The sequence below is a fragment of the Scyliorhinus canicula genome, chromosome 16 (genome assembly GCF_902713615.1).
Source record: "Scyliorhinus canicula chromosome 16, sScyCan1.1, whole genome shotgun sequence".
Taxonomy (NCBI): domain Eukaryota; kingdom Metazoa; phylum Chordata; class Chondrichthyes; order Carcharhiniformes; family Scyliorhinidae; genus Scyliorhinus; species Scyliorhinus canicula.
The window spans coordinates 135,263,016-135,281,217 of NC_052161.1; the positions used below are offsets into that span (position 1 = coordinate 135,263,016).

Consider the following 18,202-nt stretch of genomic DNA (forward strand, 5'->3'; position numbering starts at 1 on the left):
GAACGTACGTACGAGCGACCACTACCCTACCCTACTCAGTATTGACGACTTGTAATGTTAAATTCCAAACTTTTCATCAGGAGAAAGTTAAAAAAACAGTTATAAAATGATTTAGCTCTATTTCTGGAACCCGTTCCGAAGATTAAGCGGACAGCACGCAGGCCAACAATTTAATTCAAAACCTTTTCCTCTGCAGCCACTTTTATTACTTATTCCCATCCGTTCTTTGTTAAGGAAGGTCTATTGTCTGCCCATTTGTCATTTTAATACTGCATTATTGCTGGGATATAACTAGCCACTTCCTTTTAGTATTGGCTGTTAATCCTCATGAGATCAATTGCAGCTTCCTGAAACCTTGGCCCAAATCCAACACATGCTTTGCAATACGACACATTTGAAGGATTTTTTTTTCCCCTGCCCCATGGGGTATTTGAACCCCTGCCGTGCAAAGGAAGCACCTCCAAACGCGATTTCTTTCGCTCAGACAGATGTGTCTTCATGCACGCGAGGTTACATTACACAATGGTTAAAACTTTCAGAGTCAATGGTTAAGTACATTTGGTATGCCAAGATAAAGGATAGTAAGAAGTCTTACTACACCAGGTTAAAGTCCAACATGTTTGTTTGAACATAGAACATAGAACATAGAACAGTACAGCACAGAACAGGCCCTTCGGCCCTCGATGTTGTGCCGAGCAATGATCACCCTACTCAAGCCCACATATCCACCCTATACCCGTAACCCAACAACCCCCATTAACCTTATTTTTTAGGACACTAAGGGCAATTTAGCCTGGCCAATCCACCTAACCCGCACATCTTTGGACTGTGGGAGGAAACCGGAGCACCCGGAGGAAACCCACGCACACACGGGGAGGACGTGCACACTCCGCACAGACAGTGACCCAGCCGGGAATCGAACCTGGGACCCTGGAGCTGTGAAGCATTTATGCTAACCGCCATGCTACCGTGCTGCCCTGAAACAAACATGTTGGACTTTAACCTGGTGCTGCAAGACTTCTTACTGTGCTCACCCCAGTCCAACGCCGGCATCTCCACATCAAAGATAAAGGATGAACGTGAAATACTTTCCACCTCAGACATGTCAGGTTAGATGCAGATCCATCTTTACCATCGTAACTGCAGCCCCTGACGAACAGTGTGGCACTTGTCTGCCTCTCATGCAAGCCTTTGTGGCCTTGTTGAGTGCGACTGCCAATGACTACCAACCTATGGCCAATTTTCACCGTGGCCCCGTGCCCACGAGGAGCCGAGGCCAGACGGTCCAAACTCATTTCCTGTTGTACCTTTCGCAGCCAGTGAACAGGAAGCTTTCAGTCCATTAGCCTGGGCTGGATTCAAAACAAAGTCTTGAGAGGAAAGGCGAATTGATCTTTCTATCCACGCGCTGATCGATCTCACTTCACACCAAACAATTCTGCGAGCCTTTAAGCACCAATACCAGGGCCGCAGCGTGAAGATGCTCGAGACGGCCACCTCATTCCTTCGTTCACTGAGTCATTAAATGCTGCTCACTGTTTGAGCCGCACAGGCTCATGCTGATGCTCTCTCATTTCCCACTTCACCTCTGACATCTCTCCCTCCAGCCACTTCGAGGTCTCCCTGCTACTTTCCCGGCGATCAACATTTGTCTAATTGTCATTTTGTTTCATTGAGTTATTGTCCAATAAATGATGGCAGCACCTAACCAAAGGAGACACCATTGGGAATGTTGGGCCAATTCATCAACTGGTAATAATGTAGACTCCGCTATGCCGCCAATTCTTTGCCCTTGAGTAGAGTTGACTCCTTGCTGGGGTGCAGTTCCGAAGCTGCCCTTCAGTCATTTTTAGTATAAGCCAGCTATTCAACTACAGAAGCTTCGCGATAGCCAAATCCAACGTTTGCCCATTCCAGCAGGGAAAAAGGGAGTTCTGATGAAAGGTGATTAACCTGGAATGGTGACTGTATCTCCGTCTACAGATGCTACCCGAGTTGCTGAGCATTAGCTGCTTATGTCTGTGTGTTACACGGTGATCAGGAGAGGCAGCGCTGGTTGGGTCCACTCCCTTCCTGGTGTAGTGCCTTTCCAGTCATTCCCATCATGATCAGATAGGTCGACAGAGATTCACCATCAAATGCAGGATATCCCTGATCTATTGCGCAACATTGAGGGAATTTTCTGCAAATTGCCAAACTCTGGTTCATGGATGAAGGATTAAATGATTTATGTGTTATCTTATTAATTTTGGCATTGAATACATTCCTATTATTATGATCCCCATGGAGAAACCGTAAAACAAAATAACTAATTTTACTGAATGGTCCCAGATGAAGGAATGACCAACATACACTATTCTAGGACTTGTAGCTTTGATTTTTAAAAAAAATTAATTTTGAAGTGCCCAATTCTTTTTTTTCCAATTAAGGGGTAATTTAACATCGCTAATCCACCTACCCTGCACATCTTTGGGTTGTAGGGGTGAGACCTATGGGGAGAATGTGCAAACTCCACAAGGACAGTGATCCGGAGCTTTGACTGTAACATGATCAGAACCAAGACAAATGACATATAAATTAACGGAGCAAATGGGATTTCCAATAAAAAGATAAACTTCACTTTAAATAGTCATTATAACATTGGCACATCTTACACAACCATAGGGGCAGCATGGTAGCACAGTGGTTAGCACAGTTGCTTCACAGTTCCAGGGACCTGGGTTCGATTCCCGGCTTGGGTCACTGTCTGTGCGGAGTCATCACGTTCTCCCCGTGCCTGCGTGGGTTTCCTCCGATTTCCTCTCACAGTCCAAAGATGTGCAGGTTAGGTGGATTAACCATGCTAAATTGCCCTTAGTGTGCAAAAAGGTTGGGTGGGGTTACTAGGTTATGAGGATAGAGTGATGGTTTGGGCTTTGGTAGGGTGCTCTTTCCAAGGGCCGGTGCAGACTCGATGAGCTGAATGGCCTCCTTCTGCACTGTAAATACTATGAGACTATTCTATAACCACAGGCATTGACATCACTCCCGTGCAGATGTGTTACTATGTACCTACTCTTTTCCACAACGTGCTCTTCTTTATTCCCTTGCAGTGTAGGACAGGAACACTCTCTGACCACAGCTTGTCACCTTTGCGTTTCACAGTACGAATATCATTACCGAGGCACACTTCTACAAACCCTCCCTCTTGGGTGACAACAGTCTTGATTGTGTCACTTTCCAGAGTTCCTTTTCAACCAACCAACCAATAACATCCCAGTTCACAGTTTGGCCACTTCTGGGAATAGCCTAGCTCTTTACCCCTCTTGACATATTCACTCAGCTTTCCAGGGTTTACACCTTTTCAGCCAGCTCGTACAGTACCTCCAAGAACTCCTGTCGCCTTTGCTGCCAAATATAAAATTTGACCTCTTCCCAAGAATAATTTACCTGTTCTTCTTGAAAGAATTTTCTGTGTTACTCTCTCTGTCTCTATCTGCTTTGTCTTGGTGTCTATGTCTGTGCACTGATTGCCTTTGCCCTCCAGCTCCTCCGCTTCTGGCTCTCCTTTGTGGCTGCCAGTAACGTGGCTTCTTTCTTATCTTCCCAATTCCTGTTGATATTGCTACCAGATCAAGAGGCAGCAAGTCAATTGGCGCATTATCCAAGAAAATTACAATTAATTCCTTTACAATTGACGCAAACGCTCTTTAAAAACAATTAGATTCCACAGACATTAAAATAAATTTAAAGTTTAAAATTATTGTTCTGCTTCCATGTCAAAAGTCATCACACTATCGTTTATTTTCTTCCATTATTGGAATGAAGATACATTTATATTATGTCATGCTCCATGTGTAACATGATTATATATACACAGCAACCTGCATTTATGTCTGACTTTTTAAGGTAGAAAAATGCTCCAAATGCTGCACACAGGTGTGGTCAGACACTGAGCCAATAGAGAACTCAGTAGGGCGTCCAAAATCTTAATCAAAGAGAAGAGTATCAAGGAATGGCTTGGAGAAGGGGTTGGGAACGCAACTCCAGACAGTGGCTCCATGGTAACTGAAGACATGGCAGCGAACGATAGGCGATATAAAGATACAAAAGAGGTCGGAGTCAGAAGAACAAACAGTTCAAGGGCCGATGGTAATTGCAATGCTGAAGCAGGGTAGTGAGTTGGCAAGGGGAGGGGCTGCCAGATAATGGTGGAAACTTTAAAGACAAGACGAGAATTTAACAATTTGTGGCTTTGGGGAATGGGGGTGCAGGAAGCTAAAGGTAGGTCAGAGTGCACAAGGGTGTTTGACAAGTGGGATTTTGATGGGACCCGAACAACATAGTCGTGGATTCTCCAAATGGAGAAAATCAAATTCGCCATCCGAGGGTCAGACGACGGCTTCCACAGAACGTGGGAGCCATTCATGCAATTGTTCCGGGACCTGTTTGTGGCCAACGAACAAGAGGAAGAATAGTCGGGTGGCCAAGAATCAGGGGAAAATGGTCGGGAGTTGGGGGAAGGTAGCCGGGGCATGGAAGGGAGAGATGGACTAGGAGGAAGGGGGGGTGGGGCTAAACCTGAGGAGGGAGGGGCGAACCATGGGGGGAGGGGAGAGGGGAAGACAGCTAAACCTGGGGAGAGGGAGGCTAACCATGGAGGGGGGGGAGGAAGAGGAGGGCCGGTGGGGGGCAGGGAGGCGGGAGCCGGAGGGAGGGCACGGGATGCCAAAACGTACATGATACCTCCAGGAGCGGGGAACGAGGAAACTGGAGATGGAGGACGGGAGGAGCGGCAGAAGCGGGGGCGAGCGTGGGATGGCAGTGAGACCCGTCCGGGAGGGGCGGGCGACAACAACACACAGCACAGCCAAATATCGCACACAGTGATTTTCTCCCCGGCGCCCAAATGTGTGTGTGCCCCCCCCCCCCCCCCCCCCCTCAGGCAATTGCCTGCTTATGTGGTGTGGGTAATTTTGCCAGATGTACAGAGCTGCCGCTGTCGAGCTGGTGCACAGTACCCCACCAGTTATTCCATTTCATATTTTATTATATTTTTTTAATGTTGGGGTGTACCCTTCTCCTCTAAATATGTGTATATATATATGTTTCTTATTCTGCGTACATAACGGTAATTATACCTTGTTCAAAAACCCAATTTTAAAAAAAAAACATAGTCGTGGATAGCTTGGGATTTATCAAAGTTTGAAATCAGGAAGAATGTTGGAGCAAGTCAAAGGATGATAAAGATACTCAGATGAGTTTCGCTGGAAGAGGGGCTGAGATTGGGGACAGATAGGTTGAGGTACGGGAGATTTGGCCGATGCTACAGAGTTGGAAGTAGGCAGACATATCTAATTTCAAGCACTCAGCATTGCGAGTATATGTCAACGGTCAGTCGTACACTGGACACCATTTTTTAACCGTTATTTGCTCTGGGTTTAAAATCACAAACCATGGGCAGGATTCCCTGTTTGGGATACTAGTGGGGGAAGTCGGCTGCACTGCACCTGACTCGGGATGCAATGCAGCCAGTAAATCTTGCAAGACGTGGCTCGCCACAGCACAGGAGATCTAACGGAATCTTGCTAGACGTCATGATCTGCATCCCATTAGTTGCTATTCCGTTGTATTCCGTTAGTCACGGACGGTGATTCCCGTAGTGCAGTTAGGAACTCTTGGCTATGCATTTGTTGGATCTAACCAGCGCTACGGGATTGAGTCCACTCGCCAAGGAGACCCCAGCCAGGTGCTGTTTAGCGCTGGCCTCCACCAATGGGGACTAGGCGGCACAATCGGAGGCTCCTAGTGAATGGCCTCTGGGCAGGATGGCACCCTGGCACTGTTTATGTCACCTGGGTGCCACTGCTAGGCTGGCAATGCCAAGGTGGCATTTTGCCCACGCTGGGGTTTGGGCCCGGGTGGGCTTGCCTTTATGGGGTGAGTATGGGAGGCTTGTGGACTCCCCAATAGGTACGCTGGCGTATTGGGTAGCCCGGGGGTGACGGGGGTTTGAGAGGTCGGGGTGCCACCAAGCTCTTCCTGCACTAGCTAGCCGAGCTCCTCAATACAGGAAATTAAGGTAATGAAGGCATTCCCGGCCAAGGCCTGAAAAAAGTAACCATCCCATTCAATAGTGGGGCCCTTCCCGGCGATATATATGTACCAGGAAACACCCCTCTAAACTCGCCCGCAAGGCAACTTTTTTCCCCGTTAAATCGCACCCTAAGTGTTCCCACCAGGATGGAATAGAATGGAATTATTATTCCCGTTGGGAGGGGTACTCATCCCGGGATTGAGAACATGCAAATGAGCCAGCACTCTGCCGGTGTGAAGTGAAAAAAATTCCCGGCCCCAATGGCCATTGTAATCGCTGAAGCCGGAGTTAGCGCTAAAGAGCCTGGCAGCTGGAGCTGTTTTAAGCGCTCCACTAACCAGACACTCACTGCAGCCACGATGCTCACAGAAGACCTATCCCCGAGTTCAGGAGTCCAAGGTGGACCCACTGCTCGATGCCAATGAGGAGCGGAAAGGCATCCCCTTCCCCAGGGTGGGCCGCAGACTCAAGCGCGCTCTCCTGAACAGCACCTGGGAGGAGGTGGCATCGGCAGTCAGTGCTGCCAGTCTCGGAGGAGACAGCTGGTGATCCTGAGGGGTGGGGGGGTCACTGAGGCCTCTATCCCGAGAAGGACAAAGAACCAGAGTTCCAAAGGCCACAGTGCAGGTGTTCTTTGTTTGAGTGTGGTCAACCTGACCCCAAGAGGGGGACACCGAGTGCACAGACTTGGCACCAAGTGGTTCACCGTTACTGCCCCCAGACCGGGAGGCCACCCCCCACAAGCCCAACAATTTTTGAGGGCTTTTGAGAGATTTTTACGCCTCCTGCATCTCTCAACAGCCATGGTGCCAAGTCCCCCAGGTGTAAATACTTACACTAATTTGCACCCGGGATCCCTCTGTTTAAGAGGGGTGGGGTATCCAGGAGGGGTGGAGCATGAAGTATCCAACTTGCTAATGAGATTTAAATCCATGCAAATGATGGATTTGCATGCGCCTGCCTGCGCACAGCGCGAGCTTCGATAACGCCGCCAGCATGGAGACGGAACCAGCGTCGGGCACAAATTGCGATTTTTCCATTGTGCACTGTTCTCCACCCGATCGTGATTCTCGCTGCCGGCGGCCAGAAGCGGAGAATTCAGCCCGGCGCAAGCCACAAATTCTCATAATCCGCGGCTGACTTGTCAAAGCAGCCAGAAAGGCGGTGGACTTGGAAAATAACCCCAGAAGCAGCTGGCGCCTCCCTTAACGAATTCCCTTAAGTTATGCTGATGGGGCGAGGTGACGTCGGATGGGAGGGGACCCAGGGTGTAGTGCGGTCCATTCCTGGGTGTTACTCGATGTCATGTAACCTGCAATGTGTTCAAGCACAATGGCTGCAAGAGACAAAATTAACTGTTTCAAAGCCATTGGTAAAAGGGAGCAAGGGAAACAGTTTGAGGTTGCACATTGACACAGTGCATTTGTGCTTCAATACTCTGCCACACAGCAAATAGTTCGTGAATGTCTGCCCCACAATTGTAAACATGGTGAGGTCTGACCTACTCCAGTTAACATGTTCACATAAGATTGCAGTATGATTTAGCCCAACAACACTGTCTAAATGGGTAAATGTGCTAAAATGGAGCCTGCGGAATGACTTATTGCCTTAATTCTTGGGTCTTGCTCAATTGCATATTTATAATATTCAAGCCCAAACTACATGCCCCCTGAGAAGAAAGTGGGCAGTTGCTTATTCGTGTTGTACTCCTTTTTCCTCCCCTCACACACACAATATTCCTCTCCACACTAACTGAGCTCTGCCTAAATGGGTTAACGTGCTAACACAGTGCCTGGAGAAAATTCATGAACCGACGAACTACCACAGGAAATTATCCAAGGCCCCCCACCCCCCTCCAAAACCCATGAGCTCGTCATCTCAACTGTGCCATCTGGAAGAAGCAGCAAGCAATGACAAGGAGATAAGGCAACTTGTCCCCGGGGAGGGAAGCGGAAACAACAGTGTGGAATCGACAGAAGACAAGCCACCACAGGCCACTGCTGAAAATCTGCCAGCAGCGAATCGCATTATAACGACGGCAGCAGCTTTGCGAACATATTTCTTTGCTTCCAGTTTCACCCAGGGGATGCATGGGGGGGGGGGGGAGAGAGGAGTGAGGGGCTGGTGATGGGGACCCCCTCGACACGAAGGGGAGACTTTTCCCCCAAAGGTCCCGTGAGGCAAGATGCTGAAGCAGCCCTGCACAGATTTATTCTCAGTTCTATTTCAAAGCCTGCCCAATGGGTTTTTTTTTTGCAATTAAACATGAGGTTAGGAGAATATTTCAAAAGAAAAAACCCGAGAGGCTTGTGGAAAGTCCTAACAGAAACAGAACGGTGCGAACAGAATCAACGGTGGCATTAAAACAAAAAGGGAAGTGGGTAAATATTTGAAAAGGAAAAAAAATATATTGAAGAGGTTTTACACGCGCGTTGTGTGGGAGTAGGTCAGAGGGAGGGTGAGGCCCTGGAAACGCTGCTGGTTCCACCAATCCTGGGGCACACCAGGAGCAAATTCGGCAAAGCATTTGGCAGCGCCAGTTAAGGTGAACATGCGGACACACAGTAGTGATTCTGCCCACTGTCGGAGGGCCAGGACGGTGCCCTCCTACTGTGTTGCAAAACTCCGGGCTTTCAATGATAAATGGAAAGTCTCACAGTGACCACTGGAGCAAGTAAAGTTTTTCTACCCGATATTCCTTCAGGGGCATTTTATTACCGAACAGGTTAAAGCAACTGAACAAATTAGATCATTTATCAGAGTGCAGCATTGCCGCTATAGTATGCCGATTACAACCTTTCGGACTATTGTCAAAGCATTTTCCACCACTGTGACAAAATTGGCATCAAAAATGTTTCTTTTAAAAATGCCAACCCCATGCCCTGATACAGTCGTGAAACTGAACACCATGGTTTCCTAATTATGGAGGCAACAATGCATTGGTGTGGTGAACCATACGTAGCCTGTGTAAAATAACCTCATAGATCTAACTTCCAACATAAATTAAACACTTTGTAAACTGTTACCTTCTTTTCATTGTGCTAGCCTGAATCTCCTCTTCCTGTTTTACCTCAGGAGGGCGGTCACCATTTGCTTTCTCGCTCTCTTCACTATCTTCACTATTTGTAAAAGCCGAGGTCAGTTCTTTCTTAGGTACTCTCGTTGGCGGCAAAGGAATTGTTCTCTTTTCAGCCAAGCGTCCCCGGTTCTATCACACACACACACATAGAACAAAAATCAAAGATCAAGAGTTATTCTTCGCAATGTTGCCAGAGGACAAAAGAATTACCAAAACCCCACCCCCCCTCCCGTCCTTTCCAGTTAGGTCTCGAATGGGCACTGCCCAACCCGGACAGGACAATTTTCCCACCCGCAGACAGTTCGCCCATCAGCGTGGATGGTACGCAACTAAAAGAAAAGTCCATGCAGTTTAGACCGCACAACAGCGGAATATCTTTAGATTCCCTAGACGTGCTTCATCGCTACGCGCAATTGAACTGACGCCAGACCAAAACAAAATTAATTTTAATTTAACAAAGTATATCAGTGAAACAAGAATTGTCAGACCATCGTGCTACATGTTCCCATCATAAACATTGTTCACATTCTGCACTACCTTCTATAACTGTATTCCAACAGTTTGATGTGATTAGTTATTCCCCGCCCCCGGCCCCCGCTCCCCGGCCATTTTAAAAGGACATTTTAAAAATGTATCCCCTGCTAAGTGTAATAAGTTGCATTGGATTCGACAATGCAAAGGTTCCCCTTCTTCAAACTGTTTGGTTGTTACGTGGGAAGAGCCCAAATACACGTCAACATCTAGAATAAGAATCGTAATCCAGTACTGCAATGATCATTATCCCGTGGGGGCGACAAAATAAGGCCAACTCAAAACCAAACACAACCGCGAATGATCTACGGGTGGAGATACAAGAGGTGCACCAGCATCCCCAAGCAGATTCCTCATTTGAGGTCAGTCAGGTTGCCCAAAGTGAAGGCCTAATATCCAGAAAGTGACCATACAAAAGGTGCGCAGATTTGACCGTATAATTCTTCATCGATCTTCAAGAGAAATGTTCTGATATTAATTAACTTGGGACCAGAGTCTGTGGGTTCGGTAGGTTTTCAACTGAGTTCGACTTCTCAGCAGAGTTATCAACAGACGGTTTTCAGCGCTGCAACTTCCTAATTCATGGTTACTTCCTCTTACACAAAAAAATACTTCTGCCAGACACCCCTCAGACCTTTGCCTTCCTTCCTTGACCACGGAATGGAACTTCCCTTTAATTCTACACTGACCTTTCAATTCAGAATCGTGGCCCCAAGCTCCTGATAAAAAGGCATTTCTAACCTATATAACATGGCCTTTTATACCCACTTAATATTTTTATTCAATAAATTTAGAGTATCCAATTCATTTTTTTCAATTAAGGGGCAAATTAACATGGCCAATCCACCTAGCCTGCACATTTTTGGGTAGTGGGGGCGAAACCTACGCAAACACGGGGAGAATGTGCAAACTCCACACGGACAGTGACCCAGAGCCGGGATCGAGCCTGGGACCTCGGCGCCATGAGGCAGCAGTGCTAACTCACTGCGCCACCGTGCTGCCCCCTTCTTAATATTTTTCACCATCAACAAGCATGCTTCAGATTCGGAGCTGGCAGCTGACGGAGAATCCCTCACCAATAGCAATCCTTATCTACCCTACAATTCACCTCCTACCATCTGGCAAATTACACCCGCCTTATAATTAATCCTTTATGTCCAAATAATGGTCTCAGCTCCAAGTCCTTTTTCGTCATGAACAACACTTTTAAAAAAGAAATCAATAGTGCTCCCTGTTAATGATGACATGAAGCAGTTTAAATTAACAAGTCTGCATGGTTAGATTGTTTAGCTCCAACTGCATGAATTATGCCGTGTCAAAAGAGCCACTTTTACCTGGAAGTTTACTCTGCACAGGCCAGTGGACTTGTTGGACTCGTTACTGAGCTAAAGGTGCGCAAGTGAAACCCGCATTATTTCCTTCAGAACAGTATAAATAAAGTGTCCTTCTTCATGGTTCCAAGATCTTGCTTCCTGTCAAATGCTTAGTTTCAATTTTAAAACAGATTACTTCCACGTTTGCCGTTCTCCATCTGCCTGCCTCTGAAACAGATTAAAGTCGGTGTCTTATCGCGTGCGACTTAAGTGCAGACTTCTTTCTCTCACTGTGACATACCCACTGCTGCTGGGCCTCAAATCATAGGAGGTAAATGATGTTGCGCTCATAGGCCCAATGCGCCCTGCGCCAAGCTGGCCCAAGGCTTGCCCACAGAATCATACCAACTACGAAGCTGCTACCTGTGTGGTGACCTGGCCCCTAGTGATACATCTCTGTCAAGGAGCACGAGGGCAGTACGCTTTCTCCAGTGATGATAGCCTGACCTCCCTCTGCAGACTTCTGGCTCCACAACAAAGAAGCCTCTTTATGCTTGAGCAAAAAAAAAAATCCAACAAAAACAGCAGCAATAAGGAAACAGATCAAAGGACCACAAACAAAGCGTGTTTGTGTGCACCAGGATATATCTATAACGGTAGGAGAGGGCACACTGGCAGAAAGATGTAATAGGAAGCAGGATTATTATTACAGGAAGCTACCCATTCCGCTCATTCTGATCTACCCCAAAGGGGAACAGGCTTTTTTTTACACACAATGTGAACAGGCCTTTGCTGCAAAGCGTCATCATCTTGGGTGAATGAATTTGAAGCGTTATTTTTTAAATTCCAATTTGCATTTTCTCGTAGCCATACCACAAACCATTTCCCTGCTCAGAACACACATAGGCAACTCACCCTCAGGTCTCTCCAATGCTGCTCAGCAGATAATGACACAGATAATGAGCCAGAGGGAAACACGCTCGCTGACTTCCCCACCTTTTGTGAAAGCACCTCACTTGCACTTTGTGCCTACACTGTGGGCACAGCTGTGATCGTGGAACGGTAGGTGAGGAGCACCGAGGAACCATTTTGCACATCAAGTGAAGTAGGTCAGCAACCAGCCAACCATATAGGCTGTTTGCTGGGACTAACTATCCAAACTGCCCGAGGTGAATTTTCACCCTCGCCCTGCCACCCAGCAATGGAAAAGAAGATCACAAGACAAAGGGGGCGAGTAGGAGAGGTTTGCTTTAGACAGATTATTAGGACATGCCAGAAACAATTTTTTTTTTTTTTTTTTTTATAAATTTAGATTACCCAATTATTTTTTCCAATTAAGGGGCAATTTAGAGTGGCCAATCCACCTACTCTGCACATTTTTGGGTTGTGGGGGCGAAACCCACGCAGACACGGGGAGAATGTGCAAACTCCACACGGACAGTGACCCAGAGCCGGGATCGAACCTGGGACCTCAGCGCCATGAGGCGGTTGTGCTAACCACTAGGCCACCGTGCTGCCCCATGCCAGAAACAATGGCAGAAACAGAATTTGTACTTGCCTTTAAAAGGTAAGTATCGGTTCTAAAAAAATGTTTGAAAGGCTTTTGGAGGGGAAAGGCAACAAGAGCAATGGGCTGAACGGCCTTCTTAACCTAGTGTGCTCGATGAGGAACAGACCAGACTGGGTTGGTCTCTTGCAGCCTGCCTGATTTTAACTCCTATTGAAGTCAATGCAAAGTGAAATCAGACAAGGTGTCAATTCGATCCAGTTAGAATTGCGGGGAGGTGTTATTTTAATGTCGTCTGCCTGGGGGCAAAGCTGATCAGGGTGCTACTGTTGTCAATATAACCAGTTAAATGCTTGACATGGTGATCTGACATTATTTGCAATTTCAGTGAAGACACTAATTCATTTAAAATGAAAGGGTTAACAACCATATTCGAACAGCAGATAGGGAAGCATCAGACAAGCAGGTTAGGAGTTTACATTGCCAACAGTGATTTCTAGATAGAGGATACTACCCATATATTTACTATACCTTCGTATTGTGATACTTTTTTAAAAATTTAGAGTACCCAATTACTTTTTCCAGTTAAGGGGCAATTTAGCGCGGCCAATCCACCTAACCTGCACATCTTACGGTTGTGGGGGTGAAACCCACGCAAACACGGAGAGAACGTGCAAACTCCACACAGACAGTGACCGAGAGCCGGGATTCGAACCCAGGTCCTCAGCGCTGTGAGGCAGCAATGCTAACCACTGTGCCCCGTGTTGTGATACTTAACATGATTGGTTCAAAGGCCATCAGAAAGGAGGGGGCAGATTTTATCATTACTCAGGGGAGACGGAATGTCACTGGGATAGTAATCTAGGCCCAGATGGTCTGGGCTGATGGGTTCAAATCCCACTGTGGTGGAATTTAAATTCAACTAATTAAAAAGAAAATCTGACCATGATCGTCGTCAATTATTGTGAAAACCCAATCTAGCGCCCTTTCGGGAAGGTAATCTGCCGTCCTTACCTGGTTTGGCTTAAGCATGTCTACAATCCACAGCAAAGTGGTTGACTCTTAACCGCCCGAGCATGCTAGTCAGTCCAAGGGTAATTAGGAATGGGTAATGAATGCTGGCCCTGCCACCAACGTCCACATCGAATGAAAGAGGAATTTTTAGAGTAGTCACAAAAGATATATCACACAGGAACAGTCCATTTGGCCCAGCCAGAGTTTATGTTCTACTCAAGCTTCTTCCTGTCTTTCCTCACCTAAATCTATTCAGAACTTTCTATCCCCTTCTCCCTCACATGCGTAGTGCAGCTTCCCCTTCATATTATTCACTTCAACCCCTCCCTGCAGTAGCGGGGTCCACCATTCTCACCGTCCCTTGGGATGGAGACGTTTCTTCTGAGTTCCCTGCTGGATTTCTTGATGACTACCTTATATTGCTGGTCTCTAGTTAGGATCCCCCCCAACACAGGTGGGAACATTCCCTCTGTATCAACGGGATCAACGCCTTTCATCAGTTGTTTTTTTTGTGCTATGAGGGAGTGACCTTTACCAATTTGTACTGAACCTACACCCAACCAGGAGCACAGGGGCTGGTTTAGCTCCCTGAGCTAAATCGCTGGCTTTTAAAGCAGACCAAGCAGGCCAGCAGCACGGTTCGATTCCCATACCAGCCTCCCCGGACAGGCGCCGGAATGTGGCGACTAGGGGCTTTTCACAGTAACTTCATTGAAGCCTACTCGTGCCAATAAAGCGATTTTCATTTTTTTTTCACCTGAAACTTGGGCGTTCAAATCCCGTGGATTTTCCACCCATTCAAAGCATGTGCCAAAATTGAGGATCCAAAGCGCCCACTGGGCGAAGCTCCTTGATAGGACCGCAAATTGATGAACTGATCCCTTTGGTGAACGAATCTTAGCAGGAAACAGACACAAAGACCGCAGCAGCGAATAGTACATCAGACAGGCTTGGCAAAGCATGCCAGCCAAATATTGACTTACGCCAGCTGTGTACCTTGCAAAACCTCATAGCCCGGGAGTCTCCATTCGTTGTTACGGGCAGGAAGAAAGCTAAAAACAAAAACCACAGGCTGGAATGGCACAGCTTTATAATATGTGCTTGCAGAAGAACGAAGGAGTTGCATGTCAGAATTTTACCCCTACATGATTTGAATTTGAAAATCAATTGCACTTTCTGCAGACGTTATTCCTGCTGTAAAACTATTTACTTGGAATTTACATCAAGTACCATGTTAAAAGTAAAAGCTTGTTGAAATAAGCTCACTTCTACAGCAGGAAAATCTTCACCGTGAATTCCTAACGAGCATTGTGGTCGGCGAATGCCTCGCCCACGTAATTGGTTGATACCAGACCATCAGTGCTCAGGCAACTGCTAGGTTCCTCTGCTAGGCTAGACTGAAGCTTGTAAATCTACGCTCACTTTTTACAATACCCTGATTCCCTCATCCGTCCCCACACCCCCTTCAAGGCCTCCAGTCTATGCGTGACCTTTATCAGATACATGGGTCAGACAGTCCAGGACCACAGACGTCTCCAAAAGCACCTTTGAAGTCTTTTTTTTAAAACGACCACCCAACAAGCAATACTCTGCTATCAAAGCAAGGCAGAAAATTACAAAGTAAAGGTTAGGGCAGAGCGCATTCTCTGTACATCTCGACGAGCAAAGGCAGAGCTTAAACAGCCCTTAAGTAAATAGTTTATCTTGGCAAATTTGTGGGGTTGGAGGGGGATTTGGCGGGAATTCATTACTTCAAATAGCCCAAGAATTGGAATTATGAACATTCAGTCATGGGGAAAAAAGGAGTACTTTCTATGAAAATAATACCAATAAATAGGCTTGAGCTTTTCAACTGCAACCTGACAGCTAGTTATCACTATAACATGTCCTTTGACATTAGCTGACAGGTAAATTAGACAACCACACATTGAGTACATTACTTACCTGTTACTCATCCTGTAGGTATATTCATTTGTGAGTGCATTTTATGGCTGGAATGAACGGCACTGTTCAGCACAGGAAGTGGCCACATCATGCAAGGCTGAACATGCTAAGTACTGTATTTACAAAACAGGTCCCACAGTTAAAGAAACACCAACTCTGTTCTACACCAGCAATGCAGTCCTTGCTAATTGAATACGTATCCAGTTGGTGTTAGCTTGCTTGACAGAACGGTGACTGACTATCGGAGTGCGACCTGTGGCTCAGTCTCCAGCCAAATTTCCACTTCAGCCAACAACAACAAAAAAACACAACTCACAAAAGGAACTTCGACTGAAAGAGCAAAACGCAGCAACCTCTCAATATTCAGGAAACGCATATCCTTCCATCTTACCTCAGCGGACAGCTCCACTGGAGCTTTTGCCAAGTCTGAAATTAAATTTCGCGATCTTTCTTTCATTCGCTGGGTTTCATCTCCACAATGTTAGCGCAGTTCTACCCAAGCCACTGAAATGTATTTGCATCAGGAAAACAGAAAGGAATTAATAAATAAATAAATATATATAGCACCAGCCTCCCCGAACAGGCGCCGGAATGTGGCGACTAGGGGTTTTTCACAGTAACTTCATTTGAAGCCTACTCGTGACAATAAGCGATTTTTCATTTCATTTCATATATATATATATATATATCAGCCTTCCATTTCGAATGCTGTAGAACCTGCATTATCCTCCATGATGGAGCGGATAGCCTAAACTGGCAAATCAACAAGAGCCCTGATGGACCTGCCTCAACCCCACGTGTCTAGCAGTCCAGTGTGGCCAAATGACACAATCTGACCCCTCTAATCTGATTTATGGATGACCAAAATAGACTGCGCAACCAACACTCTGCTCAATACCTAATTTTTTACCAGGTTATTCAAGTCAAGGATGGTCAAGTCTAAGGACAACTCTTATGACTATTTAAGTAGACATGGTGCTGCGGGCGAAGTAAGGAAAGAACTATTGACTCATTGTGATCCTTCTGTCCCAAGTTATTGACACTAGCTCAACATGCCATGATCAAGTACCTATTGTATTAAAGAACAGGAATGGGTCAAATACAGCTGGATCTTTCATTCCAGAACCTGTGAGGTTCAATCCCCAACAGTTTGTTCTGTGAACCTGAGATTCCATTCCATCCCATAACCAAGAGATTGATGATGACAACAGAATATGACTGATGCATCCAGGATTGGGAGCTTAGTGCAATCTTAGCTTCAACCACAGCCAAGGGTCTACAGCACAAAACAAAATGGGCTCTAATTCGGCAGACCTCACTCCCAGAGGATCAGGTGGAGTGTGAAGAGACTGGAAATGTGGTTTGATGTGAGAGGGCATCAGGAGTTCAAATGCCATGAGTGAGCCTTGGGCAGCGGCAAGGATTCTGTCTCCAAAGAACAGCCATTAATTCAAGTAGAGAGTCAACTCAAGAAAAGGCTCAGCATAGCCACAACCATGCTCACTTCCATATCTGAAATAAAATGTTACCAATAAGCAACCAAACTATTTTATCCCGCTTTGCCACATAGTCCTCTCCGAAAGTAACCCATGAAAGTCCTGTAGCTGCAATATTTCTCAATCAAATTATGATCAGTCCCATAAATGCTAATTGTTGCTCATCAACCACCTTTAACATTTAGATATATTTAAACTGATCCACATTTTTAATTGAGACTTTCCTCTCGCCAGAGGAAATTCAATGCCAACTAAGTCCTTCAATATAGTAAAGTGTTAAATTCACAAGTTTCACCAAATACAACCTCGACAATTGTCTTAGTGCCTCGGCCAGTGACAAATGTAAAAACAATGTGACGCGTGTTTTATATTAGCATTACTGGCCATGCGGAGGTAAAGAGATGCAATCTATTGATCCATTTATAATCGAGCCACAGTGCTAAAACATTGTGTGCTCAGCCACACGGGTGAAACAAGCTTCACTTGGAGCTGAGAAACGTTACAGATTCTCAGGCGTCCAACAATAGAGAAGGTGAGGTTGGAAGGAAAGTAGTCCCACCCCTGGAAGAAAAGTAGTACCGGTTGAATGATTATAATAGCCCTCATAAGTATGGAGGTAGTGGAAGATAAAATATTGCCACAGTTGTTACTCCAATTCCCAGATCAGACATGTCTTCTAAATTTCAATACTGTGCTCTCCATCCTTTTGCATTAGTTACTTAGTGGTTGATCACTGTCAAGTAGGCAGTGGGCAGCACGGTAGCATGGTGGTTAGCATAAATGCTTCACAGCTCCAGGGTCCCAGGTTCGATTCCCGGCTGGGTCACTGTCTGTGCGGAGTCTGCACGTCCTCCCCGTGTGTGCGTGGGTTTCCTCCGGGTGCTCCGGTTTCCTCCCACAGTCCAAAGATGTGCGGGTTAGGTGGATTGGCCATGCTAAATTGCCCGGAGTGTCCTAAAATTAAGGTTAAGGGGGGATTGTTGGGTTACGGGTATAGGGTGGATACGTGGGTTTGAGTAGGGTGATCATTGCTCGGCATAACATCGAGGGCTGAAGGGCCTGTACTGTTCTATGTTCTATGTTCTAAGTACAAATTCTGATCGCTTGAGGGCAACTCAAATGCGATGCCATTGTTCATTCACACAGCCCTACATCCCCGTGAGAAGGTGGTGGCCAGCTGCCTTCTTGAAGGTAGCTGAGTGACTTGCTCGGCCATTTCAGGGGTGCAGCTAAGAGTCAACC

At 46.4% G+C, this 18,202-nt stretch overlaps 1 protein-coding gene across 5 annotated transcripts in view; it reads right to left on the reverse strand.

The window, feature by feature from the left end:
• The window catches only part of samd11 (sterile alpha motif domain containing 11), a 287,378-nt gene that overhangs the window by 188,559 nt on the left and 80,617 nt on the right, over positions 1-18,202 (reverse strand). For all 5 annotated transcript variants that reach the window (XM_038773648.1, XM_038773650.1, XM_038773651.1 and 2 more), the window contains exon 3: positions 9,103-9,284. In XM_038773648.1, coding sequence (XP_038629576.1) covers positions 9,103-9,284 — 182 coding nt within the window. The remainder of the gene's footprint in view (positions 1-9,102; positions 9,285-18,202) is intronic.